At 43.5% G+C, this 12,110-nt stretch overlaps 1 protein-coding gene across 1 annotated transcript in view; it reads right to left on the reverse strand.

Annotated features, from left to right (window-relative positions):
- The window catches only part of LOC149306670 (anthrax toxin receptor 1-like), a 73,935-nt gene that overhangs the window by 49,417 nt on the left and 12,408 nt on the right, over nt 1–12,110 (reverse strand). The window contains exons 4-8 of the mRNA XM_089537424.1: nt 10,138–10,219; nt 9,936–9,969; nt 7,440–7,519; nt 3,914–3,982; nt 3,221–3,301 (exon numbers count right to left, since the gene is read on the reverse strand). Of these exons, the coding sequence (XP_089393550.1) occupies nt 3,221–3,301; nt 3,914–3,982; nt 7,440–7,519; nt 9,936–9,969; nt 10,138–10,219 (346 nt within the window). The remainder of the gene's footprint in view (nt 1–3,220; nt 3,302–3,913; nt 3,983–7,439; nt 7,520–9,935; nt 9,970–10,137; nt 10,220–12,110) is intronic.

The following is a 12,110-nucleotide window of genomic DNA, read 5'->3' on the forward strand; positions in this document are numbered from 1 at the left end:
ACATTGAGACAATCTGTCAACAAAATGGCCAACTACTATACGCTTTTATTGCAATTTGGGACTTTTTGCCATAATGACAAATCAGAACTGTTGGAGGACATGCAACACAAGGAACCAAAGGAAAGGAAAGAGTGGCTTGGAAAGAAGAACGTCTCTCCCAATGAAGTTAGACAGATAAGTTGGGTGGCTTTTCCATACACCACAAACACACCATTATTTTTTTTGCTTGAAAAATCCCTTGCCAATCTCTCATTTCCAGCATCTGCCTTTGATACCTGCCTTCAACTGATGCAGATGGAGCTCTCAAAATGAAAACAGGCACCATATATCAGGGAACTGAAGAGAAGATAGATTCTCTGACCCACCGAAGGTCTAGTGATAAACGTGAAGCTTGGACGAAGAAGGCAGGAGAGGCATCCAGAGACAAGCAGGGGCTGTCAGAGTAAGAAAAGCAAGCAAAAGAGGAAAGAAAAAAGAAAGAAAGAGAAAGGAGTGGTTATAGAAATAAAGTTTAGAAAAAGAAGAGCATGAAACTTGCACAAAAGAGAAGAAGGCCAGCCCTTTGGAGCACAATGGCTGGATCAGAGTAGATGCAAGAAGACAAGCTCCGCTGGAGGTTGACCAGAGAGTTGAACTTAACTTCTCAAAGATGTTTCATTATGCTTCTGCAAATATTCCAGAATCCGAAAACCTCTGAAAACCACAAAATCTCCAAGATCCAAAACACTTGTGGTCCCAAGCATTTCACATAAGGGACACTCAGCTAGTATGCCTCATTCCCACTACCTTTTAAACTGGATTGCAATTCGGTTTGGATGTATTCAAATGGCCCTGGTTCCCACTGAAGCAGTTTGGCAAGGGAGGGGGCATGCACCAGACCCATTTAACTCGCGTCTTTTTGACACTGTTTTTTCCCATGTCTTTTTGGATAAAAGTGCAAGTGTGAACCAGATACGGATTGGAATCAATTTAAACTTGCCCTTTGGCCGGCTGGGAGCACGTCCATTTTGAATCGATTTATGCATGAATATGAACCACAAGTGGGTTATTTTTGAGGGGAAAGTGCAATCAGGGCAAATATAGTTGGAACCACGCTCCGCTGTGGAATTGATCCATTGATTCGGATTGCACACCGATTTGTTTGTAAGTGAGAATATGAGGCCAATGTTATTTGCTGCCACACAACGCCTTTTCCTTGCCTTCCCCAAAATCCTTCCACTCTGCGATTTAATAGCTTCAGGGTGACCCTTCTCTAACCTGTCTGCTGTTATGAACCGAGGCAGCAGCCAACCAACCCAGCCCTGGAAGCTCAGTCCGAGATTAAGCTGCCCCTTTTAAAACCTCCTAATTTATTGCATGCAAGAACCATCACAAAAGGCAAAAATGAAAGAGAAATAGCTCTGGAATCCATTAAGAGCAGCTGCAAGGAGCATGCAAGTCTGAGAACTAAATCTCTCTTACAATCTCACAGCACCTGACACCCCTGAGAGCCTTTGGCTCGTTCAGTCCAGCTTGCAAGGAAACTTAGGAGAGGGATCAGGTTTGTCTCAGGAGCAGGAAAAGCAAGGGTATTCCCCCCCCCCCCACAAATTGTGTTTTAAATGGTTGAAAAACAAGGTTTCTCAAGTGTCAGGAAAATCCTAGATGGGTGAGAATTTTCACAGTTCGTGACTTCTGCACAAACAAATGCACATAGGTTCTTGTTTGTGCAACAAATGGCACTTTGTGTACAGAAAACTAGTCTCCTGCACAGAAAACAAGCATTTTCTACACTGAAAATAACATTTTTGCAGGAAACAACGACCCATGTTTTCTATGCAGAAAATGCCATTTTCTATGATTTAAAAACAACCTTCGAGATGCAAATGGACTCTGGAAATAGTGCAGTTCTTAACATCTGTCCCGAAGGGCCAAGAAGGACACAGAATTTTGGAAACAAACATGCAGAGTTTGGTCAAAAAAGAAAGAAAAAGGATGGCGAGGAAGTCCATAAGGCTGGTGCCTACTCACAGTATTATTTTCTGGGCATGATTTTGGGTGGAGTGGAAACTCATGTCCAAACAAGTCCTAATGGAATGAACCCTGATGCTGAAATCGGACCACAATGTTGAATGTGCCATTTTCCACTTGGGACCAGAAAAACCACAGAAATCCAAGGCATCTCTAGCATCGCCTTGTAAAAGATGTTCTGCTCTTGCTAAACAGTTCCCTTGCATTGCACATCCGACAGAGCGCTTCTCCACTATCTGATGGCGCAAACTGGTATATTTCCCAGTGTGCCAGGGACTGGTACCTATGTTCTCCAGGTCACAACTATGTCCCCTCCAACAGCTCACACATGAACATCAAGTCATGGGTAAAGAAACGCCACCAGAGTGTAGTCAAGACTGAAAAGGTATAAATGAGGAAGACTAGACAGGCCAGGAAAGGCTACAGAAGATTGCTTTTGCCAGAGCTGAATGGGAAAGGCAAGGTTTTGCCTCATCCTCTCCTTTCCTCTTTGCTGCATTCACTGAGTGCAAAATGTTTTTGCAATTTGAACTCAGTTGGCAGCAATTGAAGACAAAGGAGGAAAGTAAGCAGAGAGGAGAGAGACTAGGACATTGTGTATTTAATATTCATTGTAACCCGCCTCGATCCGTAAGGAGAGGTGGGATATACATAAATATTTATTATTATTATTATTATTATTATTCATTAAAAAGCAACTGAAGAAGTGGACAACGGTGGGTTAACTGGGACTGTCCCATTTCCTATACCATTTTCCACTGGGCACCAGATAAAATCAAACAAACAGAAATTGTGACCTCCTTGTGATAGTCTCTTCTCTCTCGCTACACAATTCTCTGCCGTTGCACACACACATCATCTAACAGTACTTTCTAATATAGTAGAACAGCATTTCTCCCCCTTTGTGCCAGGGACTGGTACCATATTTGTGCCATTGACTCATTGCAAGCCAGAAGCTAATAGTTTGTGGACCTTCATCTGTCTATGGGTGCCCACTTTGAGTCCTGTAATAGATGCCCCTTCCATCCGCATCCTGCCATTCAGCTCAGACCCAGCTATTGCATTCCCCAAACACAGAGGCCTTCAGATATCAAAATACCGACAAATGCATCCAGTTCCCTCCTCCCTTTTGGCACCAACAATGCTGGGTTTTTCTTTGCTTTGCTTTTTGCAAAGTCATAAAATGAGCAGAGAGCTAAGTAATACTTACAGAGTCTATAATCCCCTGGAGAGCTTCAAAGCCATCATTCACGGGGAAGACGTGATCCTTGCTGTCAGCGATTCTGGCCAGCTGGGAACAAGAAGGAAAAGACGCAGAAACAGTTGGACAAGTGAGTAAGCAAGCAATGCCTTAAGGATGCCCCTTACACAAACTCTTGGTCCAGTAACAACAGCTGCAAACCACTTTGCCATTTCACCCACCTGCCATCTTGAATGGCCAGCAGCTGCTGACCTAACTATTAACTGATGGCACTACATGTTGGAAACACAGCCCAAAATCAGAACTTGGCCATGTTGCCAGGGGGATTCTGGGACCTGTAGTCCAAAGACAAAAAAGCCTTAATTTCCCCAACTTTTGTTACACATTCACAGAAAGGAGTAAAGAAGGTCGATCTTGCCAAACTGTACTGGCAGGGATTGTTTTGGTTGATGCCCAAAGTTCACCATTTGGACTTCATGGACTTCATGGACTTGCCCTGACTATCAGCCCCAGTTTTCTGGGCTTTGCACTTTGCAATTCAAAGTTTGGGAAGCATCACATTTTTTCATGCCAAGCCTTGACCTTTATTTTCAAAATGGAGCTTCTTCTTTCTTTGGCTACCCAACATTTCTACAAGTTTATTTAAAAGGAACTTTTGGGGGTGGGAGGGAATGCTAACAATTGCAGTTGAGGCTGAGTTACCTGCGTTTCATTGAAATCTTTCACGCCGACACAGTAGACAGTTGCCCCCAGCTCCCTGGATCGGTTTGCCTGAAAAGGAAGGATAAAGAATTGGTAGGGGCCCTGGCAGATTAAAAAATATGTGTTGTGTGTGTCTCCAAATACACTCCAAGCAACGTTATCTGTTGGCAAAGAAAAACAAGAGGGAAAATGCATTCTAAACCTGGGGAGAAATGAGATTTTTAACACATTGGTGTCACATTTCTGTCCTGGAATGCTGTTTGACAAGAGCGCTGCAACCTGTCCGACAGCCGTTTGACGTTTTCGTATCCATTTAACTACCATGGCTCCATCCCATTGAATCCTGGGATTTGCAGTTTGTCTGGGGGTGCATCTACACTGCAGAAATATTGCAGTTCAGCCCCACTTTAAGTGCCTCAGCTGCATCCTATGTAATCTTGGGATTTGTAGTTTCACAAGGTCTTTAGCCTTCTCTGCCAAAGTGTGCTGCTGCAGCACAAAACTACCAACCCCATGATTTTGTAGGATGGAGCCATGGCAGTTAAAGTGGTCTCAAAGTGCATTATTTATACAGTGTAGATGCACTTTGGGAATTGTTTGTGAGAGAGCAATAACCTACTCACTTGAACTATAATTCTCAAAGTATCCTCAGTTCTCTCTCTCCATATACACACACAATAAAGCTACCAAGATCTGCTTACAATGCAACAACTAAAACCTAACAAACCCAATTTGCACATATTGAAAGGTCCAGACATGAAAAGGGAAGCCAAAAAAAGGTGGACCTCTTTCTTTCTTGTTAATGCAGACTTCTTTCCCAACGCCCATATTTTACTATCACTCTTGCTTCTTGCAATTCTTATTGTTTTACTAGATTGCTTTGAGTTGTTGCTCGACACAAGCTGCTTTTCCATTTGGCGACATAAGGCTCCGCATCCTTCTCCCGCTGGAAAGATAAAATTTCGTCAGTCCAGCTCCACTTCCATCACAGCTAATGAATCACTCCAGCGTCTGGCCAAAAGGAATCCGGCTTTTTTGCACCGCCAGGGGATTGGATTCCATCAATTCTCCGCTACAACATCATCCTCGCTCTTGCGCAGATACCAAAAACCGGCCTTATTCAAGGATTAAGTTCCTGGAAGGAGCCAAGAAATGATATACACGATGGGATCAACTTCTCACCCAGTCACTCTGGGTTGGAATATGTCTTGCAAGAAGTATCAGCCTCAATCTTGCAAATTAGTCCCAAGGAGAGAGCCATCATGGTATAGTGGTTTGGGTCTTGGACTAGGACTCTAGAGACTAGGGTTCGAATCCTTGTCCAGCATGGAAACCCACTAGATGACACTGGCCAAGCCACTCTCTCTCAGCCTCAGAGGAAGGCAGTGGCAAATCTCCATCTTGCCATGGAAACTCTAAGATCGGGTAACCATGAGAGGCAACGTGGCACAGTGGTTCGATTGTTGGACTAGGACTCTTGAAGACCAAGGTTCAAGTCCATGTTTAGCCATGAAAACCCATTGGGTGAGCCTGGGTAAGTCACACTCTCTTCGCCTAAGAGGAAGGCAATGGCAAACTTGCTTTGGATAAGCAACATTGCCAACAAAACCCTACTTTCTAAAGAGTAATCAAGACATAGTGGTTTTAGTTTTGCACAGTAAGTCCAAAGGACTTGGGTTAGAATCCCCATTGGAAAGCCACTGGGCAACCTAGGTCAAGCCCCACTCTCCCTATGATATATTTTCCATAAATCAGAATAAGACTTGGAAACCCATAGCAACAAGAACAGGAGAGTAATAAAGAGGGCTGTGTGACTTCTCCTGTCGCAGCATTACGGACGGGAGGAGTACAGTAATGCTCCCAAATGCAATAACTGCTGGCTTTAACTCTCAACTCCACCCGCTGAAAGCAATATTAAATCCACGGAGCCAGAGCTTTGGGCCTGGGGCAGAGCCAGTTGCTTGGCTTAGGACTCAGGAATGAGAAATGAGTGGCCAAAATGGTGTCCTCCCCCTCCCAAACCAGAGAATGGTGCAAAACATTGTATTGCATGGACATATATCCAATGCGTTATAAGACAGTAAGTCTGGGAAGGAACCATCAACTGATAATGCAGGCAGAGGCATCTTCAGAGAATGGCTGGTGTGAAAGAAAGTGGGGTATATATACTGTGGGTTGAGTGTGTGTGTGTGTGTGTGTGTGTGTGTGTAGTCTTTATGTCCCTAGACACCTCTCATAGGATTTTATCACACGGGGAAAACTGGAAGGTTAACCCAATGTCAATCCGGGGTCATCCATGGTATTTCGTAAGAGAATATCAAACGACGTCAAAAGCAAATGGAAGGCAATCCAAACACAGTCGCGAGGCATCCCAGGAATAGCTACATTCAGAAAACTATCGTATTTGTAAATCCCTTTCCACTGCAAATTTGCAGTCAATTTGCATTTGTGTTAGTATGAACTGCTACTCAGAGGATGAGAAAACCCGTGGCTATTCTTTATAACCCCAGTCAACGGAAACTGCTACAGTTTCTTAAGAGTTGCAGTCCATTAGGACGTTAACGTTTCCAAACTTGGGTTATCGCTCTGGTCCAGTTTTGTCTTTCCCCAAATGCGAGGGGCTCATGCGCGCACAACAAAAGCCCCATCATACCTTTGACAGGTTTATCTGTCCGTAAGCTGAACTCCTGAGCCGTCAGACGGAGGTTTGCAACGTGTCTGGACAAGATTCCCTGGTTTGCCCAAATCCCTTGAAAGCCATCAAAGCCCCGCTGTCAGACTTGCTAAAAGAACGTGCCAATTTCGACCACCAGACAGGCAGAGCCAGACAGAGACAAATATCATATTTAAAGGTGCAAAGATACTGCAGCCAGACTCTCTTCCTCTCCCCCGAGACAAAATGAGAGAGATGAATTGAGTTGTCATAAGGAGGCATACTTTTGCTTTTCTGGAGAGAAAGCAAGTGTTGGCTTTATCTGCAAAGAGAAAGGTAACACAGTCGGTCCTCCATGTTTGTTGGTTTGATTTTGCAGATTTGGTTGCACACTTAAACAACTGGAAAGTGCTGCAAACATCATTTGCAAATGCTCCAGTCTCCCATGCCTTGGAAGTGCTTCATTTAGGGAATGGCCAGGGTTGCATCTGCATTGCAGAAACGATCCAGTTTTGACACCACTTTAACTTCCATGGCTCAATGCTGTGGAGTTCTGGGAACTGTAGTTTGTTGTGGCACCAGAGCTCTTGGACAGAGAATTCCATAGCACTGAACCTTGGCAGTTCAAGTGGAGTCAAACTGGATTATTTCTGCAATGCAGATACAACCCAGGTTGGAAAGGTAGGTTTTTGAGAGGCATAGATGGTTATTCATGACTGTAACCATGAATCCTGAGAGGTTACAAGACTGGAAGTGCACCAAATGATCTCCTAACTGCTACAAAAGATGACATCCAAACATAACAACAACAACAAACATCAACGAGGTTGTATCACTTTCATCTACTGTGGCTTCCTCCCGCCAGCCTCTCACCTCGCGTTCTGCGTATATGAAAAAGTCCTCATGCAGCTCTCCGTCCGTCAATGCAATGATGACGCTGGCTGTCCTATAACCTGAAAAGAGAGGAGGAAATTCCAGGAATTGGGTTAGCAGCCGGGGAAAGTAGGGTGGGATGTCAAAGACGGAATAGATAGCAAACAAAGACAGCATCCAGACCATTCTGCTCAACTGCAGGACAAGTTCCTAATCTCCGCAGGCTGCCTTTACCCAACACCAAAACTTGGAGGGTCACTTCAATCTCTTGTTTATTAATTTTTCAGGTCACTGGATATTTATCCTTGTTTTAGTGGTTCCCAACCTTTGGTCCTCCAGATATTTTGGACTTCAGCTCCCAGAATTCCTGACTGTTGCCCATGTTGGCTAGGGCTTCTGGGAGCTGAAGTCCAAACGCATGGAAGACCAAAGTTTGGGAGTCAGTGGATTAATATGTTCTCTCTGGGAATCTCTAGATCCTCCATGGTGACTCTATGGTCAATGTCCATCAGAGCTTACACTGGAGGATCTAGAGGTTCCTAGAGAGAACATTTCTCTAGGCATTTGTTGGTCCTCCATTGCAATTGTATGGTCATATCTGGTAGATGTGGACTGCAGTTGTGTGCTGGAGGATCTAGAGATTCCTAGAAAGAACACTATTCTAGGCATTTGTAGGTTCTCCGGTGCAATTGCATGGTCAATGTATGGTAGATGTTGACCACAGATGTGTGCTGGAGAACATCGAGAGTCCGCAGGTGTCACATCTCCCTCCAGAATTAGAAGTGATGGATGGACAGGAGAGGCTCCAGACAGCTGGCTGCCCTTTTCGGTGAGGCTCTGCATTGACTCCCAGGTCTACGTTGACCCTAGTTTGGCCTTTCCAGGGCTTTGGAAGAGTCATGAACCTTGGGTCCATTTGGGAGGCATCCCCATTGTGACAGAATTGCTCATAAAAGCACAAGCGCCAAACCTATGATCATCCAGATTGCAGCCTGCCGAGATTTGCTGCCAAAGTGCATTCTTATCGCAACAAGGCAGCGATCTTTATCTTTGCACGGCCCAGGCTTGTCCTCTGCAAAGAAGGCAGCCCTCCCAAAGCAAAACCCATTAAAGATAATTTGGACTCTCCGCAGTCAATCCAAAAGGCCTCTGCGGAGGATCCCGAAGCTGGCGTTCCCCTTTCCATCAAAAGCGGAATGCAATCTCAAAGACTTCTGTCTGAAGGAGAAGGGTGAAAAAGCACACCCAGAAACGGAGGAGAAACATGAAAGCCTCCATAGTCATTAGCCTCTTTAAACCATCTTAAAACTGTCAGTGAAATCCAAGCCATGTACACACAGAGAAAACATACACAATGCATATAGACACAGATAAAAGCCACAGACACACAGAGAAAAACAGCTGCGGAGTTAATTGACTAGATTTCTGGAGACGGTAAAAAATAAGGAATCTTATTCATTTGGGAAATTTTGCTGCATTTTTGGTTCTGTTCTGCTTTGGAAAAGAAAAGCATTGAGTTGAACCACCATTTTTGGGGTTGGTTTTCTTCAATTTTGGATCAAACAAGTAAAAATTCCAGCAGTTTTTTGAGAACTGTTTATTTTTTAAAAGGGGAAATAGACTTTCCATAATGTGATGAATTTTTATTTGTTGTTCTCTTCTTTTAAATGGTTTATGTCTTTCAGTTAGTATAAAGTTTATGATAGTTTGATGTTTATTTTAATCTGTTGTTTGTATATTGTTGTTTGTATATCAATTTTATATTAGATTCTATTTTCTAGAATGGACGCCACTGGCAGGTTAATTTTATTATTTTGTTTTATTCTATTCCATTTTATGTATATTGCTGTGTAAACATACAGTGTTTTATAAATAGAGTTTAATAATAATAATAATAATAATAATAATAATAATAATTTGATTGCTTTTTAACTTTTGTAGGCGGTGAATCTCCTAAATATATATATAAATCTTTGTTTGAGGCTGCAGAAATAATCCAGTTTGACACCACTTGAACTGCCATGCCTCGATGCTATGGGATTCTGGGAATTGCAGTTTATTGTGGCACCAGACAGGGAAGGCTAAATGTCTTGCAAAACTACAATTCCCAGAGTTCCATAGCATTGAGGCATGGCAGTTCAAATGGTGTCAAACTGGATTATTTCTGCAGTGTGGATGCAGCCTTAACTGGGGCAAGCCACCTTGGGTCCCAATCCAGGAAAAGGTCTTATGGTTTCCATGTTAGTAAGGTGGACAAATGCAAGGTCCATTACATTTCAGACTAAACCCAAAGGAGACCAGCATTGAACCCACTAACTCCCACTGATCTTAGTATAATGAGTGAAAAATCCCCCGAAATGATTCCCATCTGAATCACTTGATTCTCCAAAGATGCCAAAGCCACAGATGCTGGCAAAACATCTTCTAGGACATGGCCACAGAAAACCCACAAAAACTATGATTCCCATCTATTGAGCCATACGAATTTAGACTTACCTTGGACGTTTTCATGGTAAATTTGCTCACTTGCCTAAAAAAGAGAACCGGAGAGGACTGTTAGGGGTAAGCGCATCGTATTTAGAACACAACGCCTCCAGATTGCAAAGAACAGATTGAGAGACAGGGACATTTTGGAGTCATGAAAAGGGTGGCAAGACCGGGAATAAGCCTCCCCCTTGTATGCTTTGCTCTTATTTACCCTTTCAAATCCCTCATGCATGTAAGTGTCTCCTCCGGGAAGGACTTTCTGGAGCTCCTCTAAGCCCTGGCGGATCTGCTCCCTGTAAAGGCAGAAAACATGCCCTTCTGTTAGGAGAAAAACCCTGGATAACATTGGCATCTACAAGATTTCCACCCACGTCTCCCCAAATTAGGGCCGAAATGAATTTGCTCATCAATTGAGTTTTGAGATATCCAGGTTTGCATGTGCGCAGCGCCTCTTGGATAAATAAAGAATACTTTATTCAAGTCAACCAATGCTGCACAGAATGGATGTAAAAGAAATCTCTTCCTCGTATGACACAGGATCCGGACATAGGATTTTATCACACTGGGGCTAATTTCGGCATTAAAGAGAGATTAAAGCACGTTTAAAGCATCCTGCAAATAAAGCGAAAATGGCAAGCAGTTGCGCGAATGATTCTCACATGCAAATAAGGTGATATCCAGGTCAAGTTTAGCAACTGCATTGTGTACAATGGTCAATCTTCTTGTTAGCTGAATGCTCCACAGGCGACCCTTCAACCCAATAAAACCAGAAACCTAGCTCTGCTTTTGAGAAACAGATTGGTAGTTTCTCATTGCATCAGAGCTCTCTGACAGAGAAGGTTAAATATCTCACAAAACTACAAATTCCAGAATTCCATCGCATTGAGCCATGGCAGTTAAAGTGCTATCAAACTATATTATTTCTGCAGTGCAGATGCAACCCAAGAGAGGCAAATTATCCTAATTTGGGGGCAAAATAGGGTGGAACAAGGAGTCTGCAGGGCTTTGGGGACCACAAAACCAGCCTTTGTCCATCCTTGCTCCAGGTCAACATCATGCTATCTCCATGCACCTCCTTTTGCATCATCAACAGCAAATAGTATGAGCTGGATGACAGGCACTATAGATCCCACAAGCGCTCCCTAATCTCCATGCTGGGATTAGTTGGACTCAGCTGCCCTCTCTGCTTCCAACCCAATGTCAAGACAAAATGAGTTCATGGGAAAAGACTTTCCAAAGTCCTTGATAACCAGTTTAATCTTATATATATATATATTTTAAAAGCTGTCAAGGACACTGACAGATTGAAAACAGGCTGAATAGGGAGGGCTCAGTTGCTCTTCCTCTCGGCTGTGAAAACCGAGTCCAAAAGGCTGTAAAGGCCAGATAGTGCCTTTGTCGGTCCAGGCGCTTATCTCCGAATGAGCTCATGTGGTTGCTATCAACATGGGAACCCGATTGCCATGCACAGCTGCCACATGTGTGGCCCTCCACAAATCCTGGAGAAAGCAGAAACATGTTGACATGTTCCCATTCCCCGATCCCACAATATTAGCACAAACTGCTCATTCCCCAAATTAGAGATTCGCCATCACTCTCTATTCAGGGACTGTCCAACTCTCTTGTCTTAAAGACAAACTCAGAGCAGCTGAACAAATATTTGGGTGTGGAAGGTTTTAGGGACTCCCTGGGCTGGAATCATAACTGCATTTCAGCCATTGTTTTAAAATAGTTGGCCAGGAGACTATACCGAGGAGGAGGAGGTGACACAGCAGTTGTGCAAATGGTGCCTTATTCATGAATCTGAACTCTGTACAACTAAATATGCATTGGTTTCAGATGTGCACGTGGAATGCAAATCCATATCTAATGCTCAAGGCACAATAAGTGTAATTATGTGCAATGCACATGCACATTCAGTATCACTTCCATGGAAAACAGAATCAAAAGTGGAATACCACTCCCTCAACCATGAATGGAATATGGCCATTCCACATTGAACAAACATGTCCAATGTCTTTCACAGGAGAACTGACACATGCGGAAGAAGCCAACAGGATTCTGGTTATTTATAATCCACTCTATCATTGTACAGAGTAGCACCTTCCAAGATGGTTTATGTCAAACATAACTGAAACAATAAAACAGGAATGGAAATGAGCCGGGACAACCGTAGGGGAGATC

Source organism: Sceloporus occidentalis, unplaced genomic scaffold (genome assembly GCF_023333645.1).
Source record: "Sceloporus occidentalis isolate IW3139 unplaced genomic scaffold, rSceOcc1.0.p SCAF_9, whole genome shotgun sequence".
NCBI classification, from domain to species: Eukaryota; Metazoa; Chordata; class Lepidosauria; order Squamata; family Phrynosomatidae; genus Sceloporus; species Sceloporus occidentalis.